The sequence below is a fragment of the Cinclus cinclus genome, chromosome Z (genome assembly GCF_963662255.1).
Source record: "Cinclus cinclus chromosome Z, bCinCin1.1, whole genome shotgun sequence".
NCBI classification, from domain to species: domain Eukaryota; kingdom Metazoa; phylum Chordata; class Aves; order Passeriformes; family Cinclidae; genus Cinclus; species Cinclus cinclus.
Genome location: NC_085084.1, coordinates 53,680,337 through 53,706,780, shown reverse-complemented (window position 1 = coordinate 53,706,780; position 26,444 = coordinate 53,680,337). Strand labels below are relative to the sequence as shown.

Below are 26,444 nucleotides of genomic sequence, written 5' to 3'. Positions count from 1 at the left end.
CCAATTCTTGTAAGAAGTAAGCAGTCCAATACTTAACTCCCATCAAGTTCAGTTAGTTTTACCGTATCATGAATTGCATATTTCATCATAAATATCACGACGTTTGAGCGAATGTTACAGGTAAACTGTGTCCTTCATAATAACATAATCTAAGAGCTGGGAAGATAGTCTATTTCTGTTTTCATGGTTCAGGCAGAAAAAAAAAAATCTTACAGACACCAGGATGTTCATCAGCAAGATTCACCTCAACTATTTGCTTTACTATATTTCCTTTATCACACTTGCTCATCCCTTTTCTGTGATTCACCACACCTTCACCAGGAAATTATTCCATTTAACGCAACTGTGAATTATGCTTGGAGGTTCCAGGTTTGATTTCAGCTACACAAGTGATGTTGTGCTTGACGATTTATTCAGGCTCATTGGAAGTCTTGTGTTGATGCTGTATATGATTCACACACTCCTGAGTAATAATGAATTTCATGTGTGAAGATTTGTGAGAGAGAGAGAGTGTGTGTGTGTGTGTGTGTGTGTGTGTGTGTGTGTCTGTACTTGTGCACACAGACACAGAGGAGGTAATGTTTTCTGAGACTAAAAGATTCACCCATCTGGAATCATTCAAAAAGGAAATACATGCTGGAAATTTGTGGTAGCTTTGAAAACCTCAACACACCCTATGTGTATAAACACTACAGACAGGTTCGACACCTATCAATCAATTAGCTTTTGATGAAGCTTGCATTGAATAACCAGTATCAATCAGAGATTCCTGCACCCCATCATAATACAGATACATCCCCACACATACAATCTCAACCAGTAACATGAGTACATAGCTAAGAAAAAATCATGGAAATAAGTATACTAAAAAAGGCTGAGCAGAAATTCTAGATCAGTGGGAAGTACAGCAGTTCTCAAAACCTTGGGAACTTACCAGACTACTAGTTGAGACAAGTCCAGCTCTAAATCTAACAAGGTCTATTTATGTTCAGTACATTTGTTTGTTTATTCTCCATATTGAGCAGGGGATAAAAAACAGATATTCATGAAACCAGCAGCAACAGCTCCCTTTTGTTTAGTACCATCCATTGTTGAACCATTTTTCGCTGCAGCCAAAGGGCCTGTTTGAACTTCCTGACTGTTCATCACACATAATTTGGACTATTTAACATTATGTCAAGAAAATTGCTCAGTGCTTCCCATAATGGGAACCTATGAGAGCTCTATATCCTTGAACTAATTTTACTTAAAGTATTCCATTGAATAGCATGACTGCCTCACTGTAATCAGTACAGCAGTAATGTAATTAATCTCAAAATTGCTGTGGGGAGTACAAGGCATCTCAGTTGCTTGTTGTAACAATCTAAATTAGTGTATTACTGAAAGATGTTCAGGAGGAACAGTTCATTTTAGGTAAACACCGTCAGGGTATCCATCCTTTCTATTTCTACAGCTAAATTAAAACCATCATCATATTTCCCCTTTTGAAATCCAAATGAGTAAGTTTTGAGGTGGGAAAGTATAATTAAATTTGAAGTATTCCTACAGATCCAGTTTTGTATTTTATAATAATTCAATTTGTTTGAATACTTCATGTTTTATTTTGAAAAGAAAAACGAGTTTGGCTAAAAAGTTCCAATTGTATCAGAACAATTCCCTTTTGTCACTGCAACTTCACAGACAGTTGCTTCTTCATTTGTTAAGCAAAAAATTAGTCCTGCTTTTTTACTTTTTATACAGCCAAACTTTAACTATTTTATTTAGAGATATTATGACTACACATGCAACTACTCTGACTTACAGCAAATCTCAGAGATGAACTTCAAAGAATCAAATTTTTAAAGTATTCCACTAATAATCATGGCTAATGATAATAAATTATGGAGAATGCATGATGCAGATGCCTCAAATTGCACATGTGGTGTTATTTACTCCACCCCATCTTGTTAGGAACTAAACCAAACCTCAAAAGAAATGAAAAAACTTACCCTAATAAAAAGATTATGAAAAGTGATGAAAGTAGTAAATTTGCACTAATAAATTATTATTGTTATTCCCTATGGAAAATACCAAAATATGAAGTCTTCTCAGTTTGTTACTACTCTGTAAAAAATCAGCAGACTAAAATTTTATCTTTTAAGGTCAAAAGATTATTTTTTCAACCAGAGATAAGGGAAAAGCATTGAGAAAAAGTTGAAAGCATAACTCCTGCTCAGTGAATATACTCTCCAATGTTAAAATCGTAAGACAGTACATTTTTCAATTGCAAGTCAGTTTGATACTTCATTTAGATGTTTTTTTTTTCAGTAATGATCCAAGGCAGAATATGGAACAATCCAGAGAGATTATCACCTAATCTGCTCTTTTAACATATATAAGAAATCAAAATGTAAGTAAAACAAGCACTGAATAATTAAAGAAATGCATAACAGTAAGGGCCTGATTTAATTTGCATATTTTTTCCCTTAATAGTGCCTAATTAAGACATCAGTTTAAAAAAAAATCCAACAGAACTCTGAGATTTTCCGCACTGAATTAACACTAAGGATTTTTAATAGGTGTCTTAATTAGACTTTGTTATTCATGGAAATTTTACACAAATTAAAATCAGGTCCTGCATGCAACATTCCCAGCTGAGTCTCAGAAAAAATGTTGTACAGGATTGAAAGAATTTTAATCCATGTGCAGATAGCAATTTGTATTCTGAAGTCAACATACACCACGTTCAGTTTTTGGTTTAATTAGCAGTAATGCTGTAAGCCAACAAAACTCACATAGTTAGGATTTCTTTCTTCAAAGTAAATTTTGATTTTATGGACCCACTTTTTCTTTATTTTTTTTTTTAATAAGTAATTAAATATATAAGAAGTCCTGCAGCTGGACCAGGAAATTAGTCCATGAGGACAATAGGCACCATGACATTCTGCACAGTCCAAAGGCTACATATCTGTTATTCAACAGAGAACAGTCTCAAGTCTCAAGTTCCATTGCTTCTGTAACCAAATTGAATGCTGCAAGGCCTGTCATTATTCGTGAAAAACAAAACAGACTAAGCCCAAAACAAAATACTGCCATAGCAACCCCTTCATCCCTGCTAAGAAAGTCCTTCCAAAGGAACCTAACTCTTTGGAGAAGGGAAACCTGTCTCTTCAGTTTACATACCCAAGGTTCTTCCAAAAAAACATGCTAAAGCACAAGCAATAGGGCTCCACAAGAGCCTTTCAGACAAGGCATCAAAAAAATAACAGCCTGAGCAGCAAAGATTACATTACACTGACATTGGACGTGTTCCAGGTATTGACAGACCAAGTCTCTAACTGCAGTTTATCCTGCAGTGCAGATCACATGGTAATGCTGCATGCTGATGCTATCATGGAAAGTAGTTTTGCACACAGACCTTCACAAATTGCTTCACTAATGAAAAACATGTTAATTTCCAATATCAGACACAACTTTGAACCCCTGCAGTTGCCAGGAATGCAACTGCTACAAGCATGTTCTCTACAAAGGCAGTAAAAAAGAATTTGTATGTCCGTGTTGATTATGCAAAGAAAATCAGTGTCTATGGAACAGGGCAAGTACTAACCTGCAAGAGTATCTTTTCATTGCCAGTCTATAAATATACCTGTATGTCCATGCATGTGTTTGGACACGCATATGTATCAGCACACTTCTTGCAGTGGGAGCTTTGCCTCTGGTGGCTCAATCTGCATAAGGGGTGCAGGACCAGGACTTGCCCTGTTGCTGTTTCCAGGGCTTTCAGTAAAGTATTTTTCTTATGCTTGAGGAAAAGCAAGTAAATATGATTAACCTGCACCCTTTATTCAACCACGATGAACAGGATAAGTTGTTCAGATTTCTCTAAGACCAGAAACGGCAAGACTGCAGTCTAGATGCCCTAGAAGAAACATATTCCTCACAGGACTTGTTTTGGAGAGTTCACATAATTTTACAGTACCTGGCTAGTCTGAGGGCTGGACGGGTCATAAGAAGGTACATAATTCTTCAGAGTATCCTGAGGATTCAGGTGGGGAGGATATCTGATCGTTGGATGAGAGAAGTAGCTAGATGGGGCAGGAGGAAGAATAGCTTGTGCTGGAAATGGCAGTGGTGAAGGTGGAGGTGGAGTTCTAGTTGAGATGACTGGAGAAAATAAAATAAAATTTAAATTACTTCACATATTTTTTCTTCTAAAATTCTTCATCTCTGTGTTACAGCAAGAGAAATAAAAAGTCAGTTATATAACAACATATTGCACTCCTGCTTTATGGCATCTTTACAGGAAAACATACAGGTCCTGCCCTTATATTATGCCAGGAAATGGAAAGTGCAACTGTTTCAAATTCATAAATAGTGCATCTTGTTTTGGTGTTGTGGGTTTTGCCATCATAATTTTTTTCTTTTTTTTTTTTTAAACAGAAATTTTTCTGCAGCATAAAAGATATTCCAGTTACACAATTTTCCCATCTGGAGCCCAAAAAACCCTAATCAAATACTAAATAAAACCCGCAGTTTTATTTGCAGCACTCCAACACTGAGGAAATTCACCAAGCTCAAAGAAATGAGGATTCCTCACTGCACTGCACTCTACCTGCCTCCTCTGGGGACAGGATAATATCTACTCTTCAATACTGCCACAAATATTTGCTGACATTTATTGATATTTATGAAAGTGTCAATGAATGTTCATCTTCAGGGCCTGAGAAACCAACCCATGCAATAAAATTATCTCTGATAATAAAAAATTATCTATCCTACCCATTTTTATTCTTTTCATTCTCTTTATTTCTGGTCTTTACAAACACAATTTTCTATCTTAAGATTGTAAGCAGTGTCTAAACTGACAATGTTTCCACAGTGCAAGGTAGGTACAGCTTGTCCTTCTGGAGCCCAGCAGTCAGTCTTAAAGTGTAGAGCTTTCTTCTAGTATTAAAAAAAGTGGTACTTAGTTCAATGGAAATGGAGAAGAGATAAGGAGTTTCCATTTTCATTAGTGGAAAAATACAAAATCTTGACTGTAAAGCAAAGTCTTTTATAAAGCATTCAGTGGTTCTCTATTATGTCAGTGCAAGCACACCAACACTACCTTTCTGGATCACCTTTCACATTTCTATATTTCTTCAGTTTAATTTTAAAGGACTTGCTATTTCTTGGCTATTGCTCACTGGCATAATAGAACGGCCTACAAAGATAAAAATACAGTTGCCCAGCAAGTGAATAGCTCACCCACAAGTTATGTTCTGATTGTCCCTCAAGTATGGGTATTTTAGAACTATACTCTATAATCCAAATATATACTTATAAGTATAGATTTTGGGAGGGGTTTTTTGGGTTTTTTTGTTTGTTTGGTTTTTTTTTCTTTTTTTTTTCCTTGCAGGTTTATTTTACTCACAGCCTCACCAAGTTCAGTTTAAGATGTGCAAAACAAACATGAATGAAGACAAATCTGTTCCTTCAATTTTACCCATCATTTCTATATGCTTGAGTATCTGCAGAATGAGTCCAGGGCCATTTTGTAATACAAAATAAGTGGATGTTAAGTGGAAAATAGTCTTTATACATGAATTTAGGGAGTCACTTGAAGTCACTGAGGAAAAATAAAACAGAAACTTCTCAAAGAAAAACTGCTTGTGAAAGAAAAGAACAAAGTTTTCAAATCTGTTTTATTCCTCTAGTCACTCAGCTCTGCTCAATTAAAACTTTTATACACAGTTTATAAGGAGACATGATGAGATACTGAAGGGACATTTCTGAGGACTGTACTCTGAAAAAACAGGGTCAGTCTCACCTATAAAATTAAATATGCAATGATGCTGGAATTTCCCTGTCATTACTGATGAACCCTCAAGACAACATGCATTCTGTCACATTTCAATTACCTCATCCTTACTTCAAGTGAATTTTTACTATGGATTTATCAATTATTTCAGAAAACATCTGTAGGAAAATACTTAATCAGGACTCTTTAGACTCAGCATTCAAAAGAAGCAGTGGTACTTATTTCATTATGTCACATAGTAAACATGGTTGTGACTTCTCTTGTGTATTAAATCCTGCCTGTTCTGGTATTTAAATACAATATAGTCATAGCAACAATAATAAAAAAAGGATTTAGGTGAGAGGATGAAATACAGGAAGGATTTTTCCTCTCTAAGTTTCTTCATGCATTGTACAATTTATTTTATTCACTGGTTAATCTTAAATCCTTTTTAGTGACTTCCAGCAGTCAGATTACTTGAACAATTAAATGAACACTCCTGCAAGGTTATCCCAACCTTTCCTATTTTTATTTTCACCAGTGTTATAAATTGGATTAGGTCTCTAAGAGAGTATGAAAAAAATGCATTACAATCTGATTGTAGGAAAGAAGAGAACAAATGAACAGGGAGGTTTTTATTTCCTCCTCCATAGCCCTCACCACTGTGTGCAACTCCTGGGATTCCTGGATGGTGATGTTGGGGAAAAGTGCTCAGTCTTGATGAAGAATCCTGGGGAGAAGTAGGACTAAACAAAGGCTTTTCAGGTTTCTTCATTGTAGGAGAGGACATATCTACAATACAAAAACAATGTAACAATGACATTAGCTTAGAAGCCTGGCTCAGGACACACCATTTTATAGACTCAAGATATTTCTTTTTGCTGTACTTGCACAAATATCGTACGATGATCCAACTCCCCTGTGGTGAATGAACTAATTTTAAATTACTGTTTTCAAATATGAGAATTTAAAAAAATGTCCTAACAGGTCCTTGTCCTGCAAAACAGAAACTACATTATTTTCATACCAGACAAGTCAAACAGTGAAGAAATGTATGTCTTTAGAATTTCCCTAGACACTTCTCAGCTCCCCAGACCATCATCACATCATCTGTTCCTTCAACAATTTTTATTGCATTTTTTAATGGAACACCTACAATCTGGTGTGTAGGGTAATTGCCATACACATGCTGGTTTATGGTATTTATTATTGTATTACTCCAAAACTTATCCCTTACTCTTCCCAAAACCACAGTGAAACAATGTAACCTCACTGAGAACAAGGGATACTTTAACTTGTCTCATACTTTCCACATCTCAAGGATGGTCTTGTCATTTCTTCCTCTGAGTTTCCCTCTCAATAAAAATATCTTTTTAGAGCTCACTATGTGAAGATTACACACTAGTAGGGACAAATGCATGAGTTCTACCAAGCTTACTGATGTTCCACAGAGCAAAAATATGGAATTTTTTTCTGAAAGTTTAAATTAATTGATTAATATTTTTTGTACTTTGCTCCAAATTATTACAAATTTAATTGAAATATTTTTATAGAATAGGCATCAATATTGTAATTGGTTCCATTTCAAATCAGTGGAACAACTTATGTTCAAAGTAGAGGTAATTTCTTAAGCACTTTACTGGACAGGGCCCACAGTGCTGCTGACTTTCTTACATGAACCATGTTATTTTTAAAAGGATTTTTGACCCTTTTAATGTCGGCACATTCAATTCTGCTAAGACAGGCCTGCAAAATGTGAGTGTCTTGTTGAGATCAAATTGGACCAATGCTCTCTGAACTGAACTCAGAGCAGGACACATGAAACTGAGAGTCCACTTCTTTACTCTGTCCCATCCTGCTGTCAAGCCATGCACAGGCAAAGGCACCAGACCCAGAGCAGACTCTGCCTGTGACCCTCCACTATCTCCTGCAATTCCCACCCTTCACTTTGATCCTGATTACTATGTCTGATGAGTGCCTCAATACCCTGAAAAGTTCATATCTTCAACAATGCTGCTGAAAAATGCTTTATTTGTTTTAAAGTTTCAGGAAGGGATTCCAATCCTTATTACTTTGAGAAGAAAATAAAACAGACTTTTGGAAAAAAAATCTGAAATACAGATGAAAAGCAGAAAGATGCCAAAAACACTCGGACAAAGTCATTGTAAGGTCAAAATTAATCAGACACCATGTCCTGTCCTGCTGAGAATGTTCTTCAAATGTGAAATTCTCAGCACTGTTCCAAATCACTACTATTTTTATTCTTATATTACTTTGGAGATACAGGACACAAGCAACCAAACAAGTAGCATGTTATACATTTTAAAGCATCACATTAAAGTGAAAAGAGTTTATGAAAACAAAAATAGTTAGAACATCTCATCTTTTAACAAGGTAAATCTGCCTACATAGGAAGGCAGAAGAGCTGCTGTGAAACATAGCATTTGTAGCCTGTTCATCAACAGCTTGCACAAATGGTGCTCCAGATGTATAGCTGCTCAAGACAGCCCAAGGCAGCAATTTTGATCAATTTGAATGTGATAAAATGCTGCGGGGAAAGTGCAGAAACATGTTTATATCAGCCTTTAATTAAACTGTTGTTCACTTCCAAAGAACCTTAGGAAACACTAATGAGACATGAGTTTTGACAATTTCCTCATCAAAGCAAAGACCCTCTTCCTCAGTCCAAAGCAGCTTGCCATCCAGGCAGTTCTGGATGAATGACATCTTGGCACTGCACCGGTAAGGAGAACTCAGCTGGGATCAAACAGTGACCCAGGGCAAGTTTAAACATCCACATGCTGATTTCTGGTCACCTGACCTGCTTTCTTGATCACCACCACCAAGAGAAGCATAGCAGCTTCTCTTTCTTGTTTATGAGAGATGTTGATGAGCCGAGCAAGAAGAATCCATAAGCAAATAATAAATATATTTTAATCTTTTAATCTAGAACTCTTATTATTTTCTACTGCTTGGTTTCACAACACTTTCTTTACAAGGTACACTCTTGCAAAAAAACAATCTGTAAAGATTTATTTACAACTCACTATGGTCTGGAGCATCACCTCCAGAGAAAGTAAGATAAATCCATATTCAGCCTGCAGTATCTATCACCATAATGAAGGACAAAATCTGTGGAGTCCATAGCACCATAAGAAGTATCCTTCCATGCTACATTTTCAAATGAGTTGCTCTTTCCCAGAGGCAGTAAGTACTTGGGAGGATTTCTGGTGGTAAGATACATACATTACACCCTGCTTGGCCTCAGACTTCACTTCATCTGATAGGTACACTTGCATGAAACATGTGAAAACTTAGGTAAAATTTTGAATTCACTTTAGATGCCTGTATAATGACAAGAAATCTCACTGTACTCAGGATAATTTTTTTTTTTTGCTTTACACCTGAACACGTGAAGAAGGAGCAGAGGCTCTTTGCACAGGCAGAGCCGGCATCACCAATTTTCTGATGAGCTCAATGCAATTCCCTTTAACATTGTAAGAATTATGTATTTTTCAACTGTGCATTTTAATAAAGCACCTAATGCTGAATACTGACAGCTGAGTGACTATAAACCACAACCACCTCTCCCTTGTTGAAAAAAGCCTTTGTTATATCTGCCCTAAAGACTTGGCACTGGGACTGGATGGAAACTAAGAATCACAAAAATCAAAATATTTTAATTCATTTATCTTCTCCACAAAAAGAAGAAGATGAGTGGGACCACATTTTTATATAGATATGTGAATAAATAGGAAAGAGAGATGTGCCTGAACAGCTGAGTGTCTGAGATACTTGATGTTTGTAGCAGAGAGATACTGGTTTAGAGTTCCTGCTCTGCATCAGACAGAGACAAGTCTTTGCAACTAGCTCATCCCTTTTACAAATCTATGCCTTAATCCTTGACTTTTTGGTGTCTCATTCCATTTCACTGTGAGTGTTATGTTGGACCAGAGACAAGGCTTCCTAAAAATTTGCTTACTTCCATGAAAATTCTGGTAACTGAGGTTCTCCAGAATGCAAAAATCAACAAATTACAACAAACAAATCATGGTCAATTCTGTGCTATGGATTTCTGAGACTTGTTTAGCAGTTCTCAAGGTGAAGGCCTTTGTACTCACTTTTGAGTGAAATAACAGGGTCATGCAGCTGCATGCATACTGCTCAGCAGCTGAGAGCATTCTGACCTTTCGGACCAGTGTCAAGGTTTGGGAAGAGCTGCACACTTCATGTTTAAAAGACTTATTTGTTTTACTTCACATTTTTAAAACTGACTTCAGTTTTACTTTTACTTCTACACTAAGTGTGAAAAACCATTTTAAATATGAAAATTTTACACTAGATTAGAATATTTCAGTGTATGAATATTTGATAATCCCCCATTTTCAAATCAGCCTACTTAGCACCAACATTATTTTCACAGGCACACCTCTGATATTACACAATCCAGTCTACCAGACTGTGACACCTGTTTTCCCATCAGGAAGCATGCCGAAGGCTAATCAAATGCTCTGTTGTGCTAGTATGCCATTTCACAACTGATAAACCATTTCAATGCACCGTCTTTTAAGATTTGTATTGAAAAACCTGGGAAGAGAGACTAGACTAAAATTTGTACCAATATCGTTTCCAGTATTGTAGGCTGCCAAGAAAAGCATTGCAACAATACTGCAATTCAGAAAAGCTAGAGCAAAGTGAGTAAATTATTTGCAATACCAAATTAATTATTTCTTCTTTAATTGGTCTTATAATAAATTACACTACTTTATTTTGCTTTGTTTTATAAGTATTAATATACGTAAAAGAAGAAAGTGGTACAAGAACTTCCAGACAACTGAAACACAAAAATTAAAACCATTTAGACGGAGCAGACATGTCATTCTTCTCATCCTTACCCACATGAACTTGCAGAATACTGTACTCCATTGCCTACAGTAACATTCTGTGGGCTGTGTTTACCTTGAAGATTTCCTTCACCTCAGCAGAAAGGGGTTTGAACAAGAGACAGAAGGGTTTAACCTACCTGCCCATACACTTCCCAACATACTGGGAGAGGGGAGATATAGGGAGGCAACATGGAAACCCCAGACAAGTTCCTGTATAAATGAATGTAGGACAACCTTTGCTGGTGTTTATGACTAGCTGTATAAGTTGGACAACTGAACTTCTCCATTGCATTACTGATTGTCCTACTTTTCATGGACAGAAAGCAAAACAACTCAATACAGTTCATGTTAAAATTATATGCACTAGCTTTTGGAAAATATAATGTAGTCCATGGACATTTAAGCTAAGGTAATTTGGAAACCTGCATACACATTTCCTAAATGTAATTTTTAAACATTTTTTTCAATTTTAACACAAGGCCATTTATAAAATGGGGGATGACAAAATCTCTGATGGTCAGATTAATATTGAATATGTGGGCACCAAAACTATCCACATCCCAAAGTAACTTCAAAAAATGTCTAGCTATAGGACAGGACATACAGACCTATTCCTTTAACTGTTTGACAGTATCATATGACATGCAGGTAATTAACTGCCCCCCCAAAGAGATTTTGCCTATGTAAATTTACAGCTATTTCCACCAGGATTAGGCTGAAACTATGGCATGCTGTCCTGCAAAAGCTGTGGGCAGCAATTCTTCATTTTCATCCTTTAAACACTCCTCACCACTTCTCACTGGGAAGTAACAGTAAAAATCCCAGAAGAGGTTTATAATCAGCATGACTATGTTAGGAGAAAATACACATTTCCTTTTCCCATGCACTGCTCTTCTAGCTAAAGCTGCCCAGCCTTCCTCACCTTTCCTCACCCTCATGTCATACCAGAAACACTGTCCTGCTGTGAGGGCCCCAAGCTGCAGGTGCTGTCATGGAGACCATTGGCATCTGGGGTGCTGCTGTTGGAAGGACGTGAGAATGTCTCACAGGGACCAGCTGCACCTCTGCACCCTCTCCTGTCTCATGTCTTCCTACAACTGCAGACTCAGCTTATCCAATCAGTTTTGTACCCCTACAGCCCATCAGATGACACCAGTTCTGCCACCATACAGGCCCCCCCAGATTAGATGGGACTAACACAGAGCTCAGTGGGATGGCTACCTATTAAACACGGAATAGGCACTGCAAGTAATGAGGCTGACTTTGGAAACAGATATTAAAGGCATCAGACCAAAAATACTATAGTATTTTTGTATAGTATAGTATAGTATAGTATAGTATAGTATAGTATAGTATAGTATAGTATAGTATAGTATAGTATAGTACAGTATTGAGTAGAGTAGAGTAGAGAGTAGCTACAACAAATATATATAAAATCATTTATAAAGCCACTACCATAAAAAACCCTTAAGCACCTCCAGTGTGTTTCAGGTACTTTTTGACTTATCTTTAAACTTCTGAAATAGACTGGGCCATTTCATCAGCTATGAATCATTGTTATGAGGTATGATTCCTGTATGTAGCAGTGATAGAAGAGCATTGTGGGAGAATAAGAAAAATTTTCCTAAAAAAACCAAAAAAGTTATAAAGACTTTGGAGTACATTTTAGTCATTTATTAAGTTATCCTACAGAAAGTAATCCAGACTTCAAGGAAAAACATACAGCTGTTAACTTTTCATTAATGCTAAGACTCCAAGGACCTTGGCCAGAAAATAAAATTAATACTGTAACCATAAGTGCCAAAGTCACAAAAGTGTTTCCAGTTTCTAATGCAATAACATTAAAGGGCTAATTGAGATAAAATAATATGAGGGAATTTGTTGATTTAGAAGCATTCAGATTATGAAATCTCCTTTTTATTACTATTATAGTCTGCACTGGTAACAGTTACAGATATTTTAAGCGTGTCACATTAATTGTTGATCCATCTGGGGAATGGTTTCAGATACAGACGAAATCATTAAGTCACACTGAAATAAACTACATTGATCAAGTTTGATACAGATTGCTTGAAAGCAGTAAAAAAGTACGTTTTGAAATATAACTGTGTACAAACAGAGAAACAAAGAATCTATGAATGGAGGCATCCAAAAAAATTACTATACCTCTTCTTTCCATAAATTAAAATATTCTGCACCACATACATCCAACGCATACATTATGCAGACTTACACATACCCTACAAATTCTAAAAAGAGATTATCAGTTTTGAAATACTGAATCTCTTATTCAGCAAAATTGGAAGAACAAAATTACACATAATAGCTCCCAGGACAAATCTTGCTTTAAGACATTCATTTTATCACTAATTTCAATCAAAGGATATCTACCATCCAGATAATAAGACATTGTCATGATATAAAATTCATCACAGGATAATGGCCGTGAATAAAAGAGAATATTCTTTTGCACTAACATCTTTCATTGATCAGTATGAGTGTATTCATCTCGCTAATCACACATAGAAAACATTAAGTAATAGGTCTTTCCATAATGCATTTGTCAAAACAAAAGACAAAGAATCTGTAATAAGATTTTTTACAGTGACTTTATTGAGCAAGTAACAGTCATTTCCAGGAGCGCAAAAAAAAAAAAAAAAAAAACCTTTTTTGTATGCTTCCTATTGCATCTCCAACTGTATTTATATTTCTGTTTATATTTATAAACATTTATTTACTCTTCATTCAGTCAGAAATCTGAATGTTCATGGGCTAAAGGAAAAGTCACGTCTCTGCTCTGTCCAGAATAAAAACTTTCTCATCTGCTATTCTGAATACTTGAAGATACTTATGAACAAATTGTAAATTTGTCTAAATCTATTTTAAATACAGAAAAACAGAAGTAATATTTGTGCTTTATTTTTTGAAGAGAGTATAAACTTAGAATCACTCTCAATAATGCAGGATGACCATTTTCTTGATATACAAGAAACTTACTCATTCTAAGGTAATATTTTTGCCATCCTGTTCATGATATGTTTTTCTTTCTCTGTATTTTCATTAAATAAGCATTTGGGAGATCCTTCACCTTTTTTTCTATACTTAGTGCCTTTCTACCTTTAAGTGTTTTTCATCTTTATAAAAATAATATTTGACTTATTTCAGTTACCAGCAGCTTTTCTAATAAAATTGCCACTACAGAAAACAAAAGTAAACTAATTCCTTGTTGATTGTGTATTTGTTTAAACAACCTCATCATTTAACATTTAACGCTAAATTAAATGTTAAATGTTGGGATAGTTAAACACTTAAATAATTATTTTTAACAAGTAGACAAAGTCCATTCATTGAACTCCGTTAACATCTTTTTCTGCACTGAGGAAGAACAAGAACTCAAATTGAGCCTTCAGGTAACTCTTCCTTGTTAAGGCTATTATTTGTTACCATGATACCATCTTCAGCATCACAGCAGCCAACAAGCTCACAGAAGCCATGGCTAAGAATTTACTCTGGGAATACACTTTGAGAAGTTAGTCTCAGTGAAAAGTATCTCTTGTTTTACAATTGTGAAGTTATGAAAATTTATCAGGTGGTAGCATTTGACTACAGTGCTGAAAATAATTCCATCATACTAGTCAAGAACAAATAAAATAATATGTATTATATAGAGATACACAGATTTGAAACGCATGTCTATGTGTGTGTATACATTGTTTAAAGAGTATTCTGAAATAATAAAATATACAAAGGCAGAAGCAACAAGCTACTAACAAGACACACATTGCTTTCAAACATACTTTGACATAGAAGGATTTTGAGAATTCAGACTAAGTCAAAAACACTGAATGGCATTAAACAGTTATTCATCAAGGTAAACCATGCAAGCTGAATTGATCTGTTATATGGAGAGTGTGTTTTTATTGTATTAACCCTCAGAAGGAGCACCAGGAGCTGGAAAAAATCCTGAACCCTGTCCAGCACAGGACACCAAAAAGCCAAGGTGTTCTGTTACCGTTCTCAACTCCTGGACCACATTAACTACTTCCTCTTTTAGTTCCCTCACTTCAGAAATGAGAACATCCATCCTTGACAGTTGATGAGAAGAAGACCCAAGAAAGAAAGAACCATCAGGAAGGACCCCAATGGGGAAGGAATTTCCAGTGGGTGGGGAGAAAGAAAAAGGGGACAAGTGTCCAGAAGAGGAGTATCCAGCAAAAGGTGTCGGGACCTGAGAAGTGGAGGGTCCAACAGACGCTGGCCAAACAACAGGTGAAGGCAGTCCAGCCGTTTCAGTTTTAATGGAATGATGGCATCTTGGCTCTTGACTGTTGGTAGAGGTGGGTGAGGTGTAAGTGAATGAACATGATGAAGAAACTGTAAAATTAAAATTCACTTCATTGTATATTGATATTCAGTATTTCCAGGCACCTGACTACTGTGGAAATCCACATGAATCTCTCCACTTTTGTCATGAACGGTGTGCATTGATGACAACTCTTTTATTTATTTCCTATGTACAGTGTTGTAACGTTATAACAGTAAAACAGATCTCAAGGTCAAAAACAGAAATTGTCTGCAATTATGTTAATGAACTTGGCTAAGCCAGCTTTCAGAAAGGAGGCCATAGATGCACACAGAGTCCTTCTCTTTTTTGATATTCCTGTTTCCTTACAAGCTAAGAAAAAAGAAACTGATTTGTTTACCAGCTAGTAAATCAAGGTGTACTTTAACAGTTTTTAGCCCTGTTAAATCCTAAATACTCTTTAGACATTGCACTAATCACCAGAGTCTTTTTTAGCAACTTCCTTTTCCAAATAGTGAGGGGAAATTTTTTTACTGCATAACATTTCTAAATTTCTAAAGCACTCATCAATTTTACTCAGGAAGAAACTTACATCTAACTCACAAAATCTTACTAGTGCAGGAACTCAAAATTTTGTTTAATATGGAAACATAGTAAAGAATTCAGTAACAGCAACCTGGAGAAAGGAATACTGGAAGAGATCTACAGCAAATTACTTATTAGACACAGATATATTTCTAATTGATGGAGGTATAAGAAATGATCCAGACTTTATTGAAGTTATTAAGGCACCCAGTTGAAAGAAGCAAGGCATAAGAGAGAAAAAATAACTTGCACAACATCTAACAGAAGACACAGCAATTGAAATGCTAATTGTCATGTTTGGGCTCTACCTCTAAGTAATGCACCATTCTCAGAGATGACTTTTCACTTTCTGGGACTGCACGATTTTTGGAGGACAGTTAGTTACTTGAAAGGCTAATGTCAAAAGTCTTGGGAGAAATCTCTGCAGATATAAACCTACCTACTTGCTCTTCCAGAAAACCTCAAACCTGTTTCAAAAAATCACACCAATAGAAGCATATTTTAAGCCTTTCAACATAGCAGAAACAATAGCACAAACTACATAATCTTCCCACATTGCAAAAAACAACACTGTCATTCCACAGTATTTTTTAAAATCTGTTTTGAAACAGTTACACATACTCTTGTGGTTACATATATTTTAAAAATAGTCACAAAATTTTGCAAGCCAGTGAAGTAAACCTTCAGGACAGTATAATGGTTTCATAAGATTTTCTTTTCTTCTATAAGGATTAAAAATCTGTCTTCAATAAATAAAAATATTAAAAACTTACTTTTATGTTAATTTTGGTTAATTAGATGGGGGTTGCGTTTTTATATCAGATTGGTAACATAACTCTTTGGATTTGTTTCTTACCAAGTGTATGCCATCTATATAGTTACTATTTTTAAGATATGCTTGCTTATTTCTGCCCAGAGTTACATCTTCAAAGAGACAACTCCCCAAAAGATACTATAAAGTACAACATCTGGAAATCTTATCAAAACATTTTTGGAAGTACTGTGACAGGAAGACAGTTAATAGCAAAATGACAGTCTGGAGTTTTACAATAGAAAGCAGAGTCTGGTATGAGCAATATTTTACTGTAACTGGGCTACATTTCTTTTTCTTAGTTTCAAAAATGCTACCACAAGTACCCCTGAAACCATGTCTCTGACCCTCATGATACATGCCTGCACAGAGAAGCTATAAAACCTATCAGGAATGCAAAATCACTCCTCTCCTGAAGTCTTCTTGCCCGCTAAACTATGATATTTGTTTTTTCAAAGCAATGGAAGATTTATTTAACCTGTTTCACCCTATTGCAAGCTTTTCCTCTGTCCTGTTTTCAGTATCAGTATATTTCTATGTTGCTCATTAATTTCTGTCTCATTCCCTCTACCAAAACTTTTAGAATACCCCTAAGACACCTAGGAAACTCCTAGGAAACTCCTAAATATTTTATTCAAATATGTTTCAGATGCCACTATTTTACTGCAACTTTCCAGTTCCAAACTACCACACTCATGACATTTCTGATACGTTAGAAATAGTTAAATAAAGATGTGAAATGATAATGATAAATGAGTCTTTCAAAACTCTGCAATTTCAATTTCTATGAAAATGCTTTATATTTAGATATGGTGATGAAGAAACTAAATCTATTTCAGCTCAGAAGTTAGAGACCTCTCTCTGTCAAGTTCAAAACTGAGACAAGGAAACTGAAATGAACAATGGTACATTTTAGTATCAACACTATTCCTGGTGTTACCACCTTAGTAAAGTTAAAATTGCATTAGAGTGGTAGAGAAGTTATTTATCCATAAACATGATATTCAGAGACATACTTTTATTTGTGGGTACTGTCAAATTATTTTCATTTTTGATGCTGGTGACTGCCTGTTGTGACTACATGAGCATTCTTTGTTGACACTGGATAAACACATATGACCCTAAAGGCTTATTTCTTTTTCCTTTATCCCTAACCTCATACAGCACACAGATTTATGACCCTAAAGGCTTATTTCTTTTTCCTTTATTCCCTAACCTCATACAGCACACAGATTTACATAGATGAGAGGGAAGTAACACAAGTGAAATCTCTGCCACAGAAACCACCTCCAAAATTTATTTAAATTGTCTTTGTGTTTGCAGGCATATGGAAGCAGAAAAATAGGTACTCATAAATACAATATCATGATAAAACATCTGTGTCTGAAAGGAGCTTTTACACAGATACATATAAGTAACAGCACCATCATAGACTATCCAGAGCTGGACGGGACCCACAACGGATCACCAAAGTCCTACTCCTGGCCCTGTGCAGGGCAGTACCAAGAACCATGTGTCCAAATGTGAGCACTGCCCACATGCTTCTTGAGCTCTGTCAGACTGGAGCTGTGTCCAATTCCCTGAGGAGCCTGTTCAACCACCCTAGGAGTGAAAAACCTTTTTCTAATATCTAACCTACATCTGTCCAACAGAGCTTCATGCCACTCCTTTGGGTTGTACCACTGGTCACCAGAGAGATGAAATCAGTGCCATGAAGATGATATCAAGCATCTAACAAACTAGCAGCAGAACAAATATGTCAAGAGCTGCCCCACACCCCTTCCCACTGAGCCAGGGCATGCATTGCAGTTACTAGTTATGGTGTTTCTGCAGCAAATTATCAGAGGCAAATATAACTTTTTAGGGACAAATAACTTCTTTTTCCTCAGGTTTTTGCACTGGACAGTGCTGTATCAGTGCCCCTGCAGGAAGGGAAGAACACCTTAAGGATGGAAAAAACAAAATCCCTAATAATGAAGGCCTTAAACCTTTCTGACAGGGATCTGGTAAAATTCCACCCATTAGTGCTGGAGGATAGGAGAGGAATATAAACTCCAGGAAGCAAAAGTAAAACACACTGATTCAAGTCTATTTTCTTCATTCTTTCTTCCTCATATTGCAGTTCCCTGTTTTATGTAACACACTAAAAAAGCTGTTTCACTCCAGAAGTCTAGCTACCTAATGACACAGAAATTAAGTAAAGGTTCACTGTAAACACACTAAAGAAATTTAAACCATAACAGTGTTCACTACTGATAACTGTAATGTGAAGTTCATACAAACATGATCAAATCCAGTATTCATGGAAAATAATTCTTTGCCAGCAGAATGAGCCAAGACCTAAAATGCAGTTGAGATACTTGAGAACTATACAGATCATCTGTGAAAGGCTCTGTCAGCAGTATTCAGGAGTCTATATGGTAGTGACCTTTCCAGAAGCTCCTACAGCTCATGCAGAAGTACAAAACTACTTCATTTCACAAATGGGGATACATGAGAGATGAAAAACAAAATGTTTTCCCTACAATTATAAAAATAATTTATCTAGAAAGTAAAAGAGTTATTTGAGGTACGTTTCCCATCTTTCATGAAAAATCATAATAAAATTTCACAGCAAAACAGATAGCATCACAGAAAAATATTTTGTATAAAGAGGAAGATTCTGGATGGCAGATCTCCTATTTGCTGTTCTTAAGTTAGGTTATGCAAAACCACAGACAAGCCTCTTTTTAAAAAATTCAAAAGTGAATGCTTCAAACAGTCAAAAATAAAGATCAGAGCTTCCATGAGAAATTATGAAGAAAAAAAATTACAAAAGAAATTACAAAGAAAAAAAATAGTAAACTAGTTAACGCTGGGTGAGAAGAACAGCCTAATGGTAAGAATACAAATAAGAAGGTAGGTGAAAGCAGATTAAAAGGAGGCTGACTGTAACAGAAATGTAATGTTAAAAGGCAGCTAACAGAAATGCCAGTCACATGCTTCCTTGCACAAGGAGATGAAAGAGAAAACTTAGCAGGGAAAAAGAAAGGAGTTGTGGATTTATTTTTTTTTTTTTTCGGGGGGGGGGGGGAGGGGGTTGGTGTTTGTTTTTTTATAAATAAGCTTTAAAATAATATAAAAATTAGGGTGAGACCAAAAGGTCACTAAATTGCTGAAGAACTGAGAGCAATGATCAGGAGTGGACGTGAAAACAGAGGGCAAATATTGAAAGATTCACAAATGAAGCAATTTTTCTCTATTTCTCTTTTACATACTATGCTTACATGTCTCAGTCTTTCCAGACAATTGCAGTAGCTCAGCCACAAGATCCATTAACCAACACTGTTGGTTAAATAAATATAAATATATGAGTTTAAACATGTTCTCACATAACAAAAGGGAGGGAAAAGACTACAGAGGCACCTAGGTTTGTCAAGCATTAAGATAACATGAGGGAGTTACAACAATTAGTTTCACTCTCTTGACAGCCACAACTTCCTTCTACACCAAGGCATGTTTGTTGCTTTGGATAACCCAGAACATTCCACCAATGCACCAATCCCCTCAACCTACAGGTAGAGTCCCACAGAGCTTCATGTGGGCTCTTCAGAAAAAGCCTACTGGATCTGTTCTGAGTCACAGAGTACAGACTAAATGTCCATGTTATGGTAGTACAGAAACAGTGTAATCTTATGTTGATTAAACCACAGTAGGGAGATGTCTTGATTTTTGTTTGAAAGCACCAGACTCCAAATTCTACTGGGATGATCAGAGCATAGATGTTTCAAGCACTTAATTTGTCATGTATCTTTTCAAACCAGAAGGCTGTCATCAGGTAGAAAATTTGTTGTTGTTATTATTGTTATAATTTAATTTTTTTGTTATTTATTGTGGTTGTTTATACACTATCTTGTTGGCTGTTGGTTTTAAATGCATTACAAAACCAGCAAATACATACACTGCTCAGAAAAAAAGATTTTTCTAAAAAGCCGTAATTTTATTGTAGCAATGGAATGGCAGTGATTTATTGTATATTTCAGCATAATTCAAGGTAAAATAATCCCATTTTACTCACCTTGATCTCTTTCATGCCATGTCCTACTTCCTGCCGCTGGTGAATTTGGAGAAGGATAAAAGTCTCCTGTTGGGCTTGGCTCCATATTTTCATCTATGGAGATAGTTTTGGGTCTTTTGCTGTTGAAGAATTGTGAGATTTGTCAGTGAACATAATATTCATCTAGCAGTCGTATATAAACTGTCTGGATCTCTACAAATATTTTAATGGAGAGTAATTCAGGCTAACAAAGCCCAAAAAAACCCCAAAAACATGGATATTACAACCTACATTATCATTGCACAGGCATGATGTAGGTATGAGCTTGCATTATTCTCAAGTCTTTATATTTCAAAGATTGAATAATTGGGTAATATAAAAGTCCACAGCATATCACTGACCAACCAAGAAACAAGTTCCTGTAGCCTACCAAACAAAGATTGTGTCATGAAGGTACTAAACTTTATGCAGAAACCCTGAAGTGTAGCAAATCACTGGAAAGTGTTTAAGGCCAAGGTAGAATAAGAGCTGTTGTGAATGCATTAATGTGGAATAAAGTACTTTACTGTATTTCATCAGGTCAAACTCCCAAACTTTTCAAAGAGTCTGAAACAAACACTTTTCATTTTTGTCTAGTTAAAAGCAGCAAAAGGCCGATATTTCAAGTAACACCATAAAAAATGAGGCAGAACTTCAATACAATGGAGGAAAGTGAAGTTTCTTCATAGCAATGTATACTGAAGCTGTTATATTGACTGCCAAATAAAACCAGAATAAAGTTTTTAATGGTGTGGTGGCATTATTGTTATTATTACTATTATTATTATTGATATTATTATTGTTATTAATATTATTAATTATTATTACTGCTACTACTACTACTGCTACTGCTGCTACTACTATTACTACCATTACTACTATAATTGCTACTGCTTCACTGTGATAATTAATCCATCTATTCTAATTAATCCAAACCATTTCTAAAATGCATTTGGTATACTGCCAAGAAGAAAATACAATGGAATGAAACATGGGAACATGACTAAAATAACTCAGAAGAGCCAAGTGTTGGTGGAAGAATACCTCAGACCCCTGATAGTCCTGTTAAATCTTGTCCCACTGTGCAGAAACTTCTTGACTCACTGGTGTGAAGAAATGCGGGACAGTGACAGTTCCTATCGTGCTTGTGATTTCATGATACAGCAGAAAGTTTCAGAAAAGCAAGGGGCCCTAGGGTCTGACAGACAGTACATTATCTGAGAGTCAGGAGGAGGGTGCATGAGGTTCTCTGGATCCATGGGCCCACCAGCTGCTCTGAAGGGAGGAAATGGGACTTTTTCCTCAGAAATGGGAGAAGGGAGCATGTTGAACAAGGAGGAAGTCAGTCCCTCAGATTAAATTGCCTGTAGTAGGCGAAGGGAGACCCCTGAGAAAAATAAACCTGTAACTGTCTCACATGCTCCTCCTTCTTTCCACTCCGTTGGGAAATGCACCCTGAAAGAGTGAGACAGGAAACACTTTTGCATGATCTGGGCTCTTATGGATGAACACACTTTGTCTTTATATATCTGTCCTAATACCTTTTCGAGAGGAAAAATGTATCTTGCAAGATGGAGGTCCAACAGGGAGCCCTGAAAGACAGAATTTCTGCCCACAGCCACTCCGAGCCCAGCCAGCACATTCCCAAGTGCTAGACCTTTCGGCAGCTCAGCAAAAGTTTTGGGAGGTGTAGCTGTCCTCATGGCAGATGATTTAGTGGGCACTTCAAACCCTGAAAAAAGTTACCACCATCTTCAATATCATACAAAATGATAGGCAATAGTGACACTGCTTCAAATTGGGTCGAAATTAGATTCATTATGGTAACATACCCAAGCAGCTAGCCTCACAAAATCAGTGGAAATTAACAAAGTAGTTGGTTGTTGACAATGTGTGTGAATTGCTTGTCCTACACTATTAAACATGGTTCACATTAGCACTTATTTCAAGTTTTTACCTGCTTGGTGGAGAGGACAAGGACCTCTGTAGATTTACACCCGAATTCATATCATGGTAATATGGCTGGCTCTGGAGCTCTCCAATTGGGAAGTTCACTCCACTTCCCTGGGTTATGGGTGCTGAAAAACACATCATCATAAGAAATCAGAGATAATCTATCTTCTTATCTATCTTTTCTTTTTTAACACTTGGAAAAATATCAACATGTATCTAATTTTCTGCTTCTTGAGGAAACACAGTACAGACAAGTTGCATCAATGATTACGTATCTAAAGAATTAATTATCTTCCCTAGAAGTTACTTAGCAGTTATGCAGATAGAAAACATTTGTTCTACAACAGGTAAAAAAAATAAAATAAGAAACTCAGAGACACACTAATTCCTTTCCACTAATGCTAAATCTTTTGTATTAATAATAGCCTTCTATGTTGTCAACCTGGTTTTCTGCCTTCTTTTTCTTTCACCCAGTGCCACAAGTTCTGCTTTACATACTTATACCTACACACAAATATATATAGTCAGTGTTACCTTCACCTCCTTATAAGGTCTGTGTACCATACAGACTCTGGCAATTCAAGAATAAATCATGTGTTACATACTGTGGTGTATTTACCTTTGTTCATTTTCTGTGCATTGTGCATTTTAACTACCTTTGGCACATATAAGAGTAATTGCATGTTGTATAATGTATTTGAAGGTTTGTATTTTTCCTGACAGTTTAAGTACAACTCTGTTATGGCTTGAGGTTAAACAAATGCATGGTAAGAAGTCCCACAGAAACCACATGCTTTAATGCTTATTATTAGAAGTATATCATGTATAACAGCTGCATAACTTGCAGTTTCATAGCATAATTACAATATTGTTTCTTTTTAAACCTGAATAGCCTTATACTTTAAAATGTTCTTAACCACCTGACAGCAAAAATAAAGTTATAATTCACACATCCTTAGCCTTCTAAAACAGCAAAACCCTATCTTCAGAAAGCACAAAAACAGATATGCCTTAGCACTGCAGGACTGCAATGTTTACTGTTTTGCTGAAGGATTTAACATAATTTTAGTTGTTGAAATTAATTTCTGACCACAGAAAAATGAAATAACCTATCCATCTGAAGTTAATTACATTAATGTAAGTTAATTATATTCCTCAAGCATCCTGACCCTGCATGAGTTAACACCTGTGCAAAATCTGGATAGACATTTTGGAAACTTTGGAGGCCTCTTTGATTTTGTCCTCACCTCACCAGAAAAGTGATTTTTCTGGACCATTCAGTTTGTACAATGCTGGTATCATCACTGTGGACACTTCTCACTGTAACTTTCAACTACTTTTCTTTACTTCCTAACGATGTCTTGAGAGAAATACTATGATAGTGTTGATAGTTAAGGGAGAAAAGAAAGGTTCAGGAAGTAATGCAAAATGAAAACGTGGACAGGTTTTTGTCCTATATTATTATAGCCATTGTTAGATGTCAACAAAAGAGATCCCATATTCTTTTTGGTTTCTCTTTCTGCAGTCAAAACTTCACCTGTACTTTAATATTTATTTTTTATGAGGGTTTTTATGTTCATGTGTCTAATATCTCTGATGCCAAAACAAGACAATGTAAGTGGAAATTCAGTTACAGACAATGCTAAGACTAAAAGAAACACAAATATTTAATACATTGTTGATCATCCTTTATAACCATATTGTGATTTTATTTTAAGAGTTACAAATATATATTTTAAAAAAATTAATAATCAGTTCTTTTAGCAATATCCAAGGATGTATAAGGCATCTTTTAAAACCTGTAAGTCTAACAATAGAAGCTTTTGTTATATATGGTAATTTTATTGAAATATCAGCCCACTAGGTGTGCAAAGGGAGATATAACAAATTGATTCCATCTTTAAATATCAAAGAGACAGAAGAAGGACTACCTGTTTTATTACTAACATGTGCAAGATGGATTGTAATACTGTGATCAGATATAATGTCACACTCTGGTCAAATATATCAAAATTGTGCATGGTTATAGACATTTCTTATACATCTTATGCCTTGTAGAGAAAAAAGTTCAAGGGAAGAAACCTTCACTTTGTTATAGCCCACTTCGGAAATGATTAAACACAAATATTAACTTACTTCTTGACACCCTCACAAGTTCTGACACGTTGAATACTCCGGATTTCACAAAACTGTCCTCAAGGTACACTGAAAAAGACCACAGAATCCTAGTCAGCATAATTAGAAGATTAATAAATAACTATAGATAGATTTATACACTGGCTAATAATGGTATTAACAGAGTCCTAGAACAATAATAAACAGATCAAAGTACACTCAAAGCTGACCACAGTATCTAGTGTGAGCTGAAATTCAAGCAAAAGTGCAAAAAAGTCTTAAGGGTCTGTAATAGAGCAATTTTTTAAAAGTACATGAAAACTAACAAGCAATATACTTAGTCCCCAACTATCCATCAAAAGAGTGTCTGAAAACTAGTTTCTTTTACTAGTATCTTGAAATGTTAAGTCAGTATTGAACTACGACTAGCCAGTATCAGCTGGATAAGCAATTTCCTCATAGAACATTCTTGTCTTTGCTTATGTTTCTGCTGAAGAGATTTTTACTTAACTCTCACCTTGCTGATTGTGACTTTACAGTACAGCCTCCATTACCGAATTATCGTCTCTGAGGCAGATGAGGGGTTTCTTATTATTTAGAGGAGAAACTGGAACTGAACAAAGCAGCTAGATATTCAGTGGGATGTGATGAATATATGCTGAGTTGTATATATAATATATATGCTGAATTATATATCTAGAAACCTATATTTAAGAAAACACATATTATTGTTTTGGTCAGTATTTACTTATTCTAAGATAAATGCATTTTTTTATGCTTTCTCTGCTGTGAAATTTGGCCATAACTTGGATTACAGCTGTGAAACAGCAGCTGATAATCAAGATTTATCTCAGTAGTGTAACTGGCAACCTTATGGAAAGAAAGCTAAGAAATCCACATTTCTGTGGAAGCCACACATCAACAATCACTGCAAAAGCTGTATTAGTGAGTTTGAGACTACATGGCATCATTGCTTTTTATAGGTATTGATAACAACCATTTACAAACAAAAGTATTTAGATCCATACTTGGTGCACATTGATGCTTCAACAGTGTTATTTTTTAATTTGTTTTCATGTGAGGAGTGTACTAAGAATTTCTTACTGTGGTTTCTCTAGTCTCTTTTCTGAATAAACACGGATTTTTTTCTTTTGGAAACAAACTGTCAATTTTATGTTCCCAGGGTTTGAAGAAGTGAAAGTATTCTAGCTGTCTTAACTAACAAAACAAACAAAGAAAAAGTACACCTACTGGAATATCTACTGGTTTAGAGAACAGTGGTTTGGTGCTATTCTTTTTTAATTTCTTTTAGAAATTGCTGCTTTTATCTTCAAGTGATTTAGCAAAGACATGGCCAGACATAATCAGAAAGACATAATGAGAAAAGTAACTGTAAAACCAGTACACTTTATTTCAGAGGTATGTCCTTGGTATATCTGGAAAACCTCTACTTAATTTCCAGGGTCAAAAAGAGGCAGAGGCAAAAAAAGTGCCTTCTTCTGATTATTATTAGTCCCACAGAGCTGCCTCATCCAGCACCTCTGGATCAGTGCAAGGATAAACAGTGCACTAGAGAGCAGAAGCTGGAAGAATAGGAACCCATCTGACCAAGCACATTTTCCACCATCTCTGTTACACTGTCAGACCTATAGGAGAGTGTCAGTCTTTCCCAGCCCATGACCAAGCACAATGGGTGTACAGAGCACTGAAGGCCTGGAGGATCATCCTGAACAGTGCAGTCATCTTCTCATCTCTCAGTCAATGTCACTTCATACACTATTCCTGCATGTCTTTATTCCCACTAGTAGCTCTTCTGGTCTCCCTTCCTTTTTAATTCACCTCCTTTCATGATTGTCTCTCTCTCATTTTTAACAGATTTTCTCCATATCCATTACTTTTTCTTCTCTTACCATCCTTCACTTGGATATTGCCAGCCTCTCTGTGGTGTCTTAGAAATA

At 35.9% G+C, this 26,444-nt stretch overlaps 1 protein-coding gene across 8 annotated transcripts in view; it reads right to left on the bottom strand.

Moving 5' to 3' along the window:
• The window catches only part of NFIB (nuclear factor I B), a 259,017-nt gene that overhangs the window by 30,108 nt on the left and 202,465 nt on the right, over nucleotides 1-26,444 (bottom strand). For all 8 annotated transcript variants that reach the window (XM_062514005.1, XM_062514006.1, XM_062514010.1 and 5 more), the window contains 5 exons: nucleotides 24,508-24,576; nucleotides 22,376-22,496; nucleotides 20,401-20,519; nucleotides 6,419-6,550; nucleotides 3,959-4,143 (listed from right to left, as the gene is read on the bottom strand). In XM_062514005.1, the coding sequence (XP_062369989.1) occupies nucleotides 3,959-4,143; nucleotides 6,419-6,550; nucleotides 20,401-20,519; nucleotides 22,376-22,496; nucleotides 24,508-24,576 (626 nt within the window). The remainder of the gene's footprint in view (nucleotides 1-3,958; nucleotides 4,144-6,418; nucleotides 6,551-20,400; nucleotides 20,520-22,375; nucleotides 22,497-24,507; nucleotides 24,577-26,444) is intronic.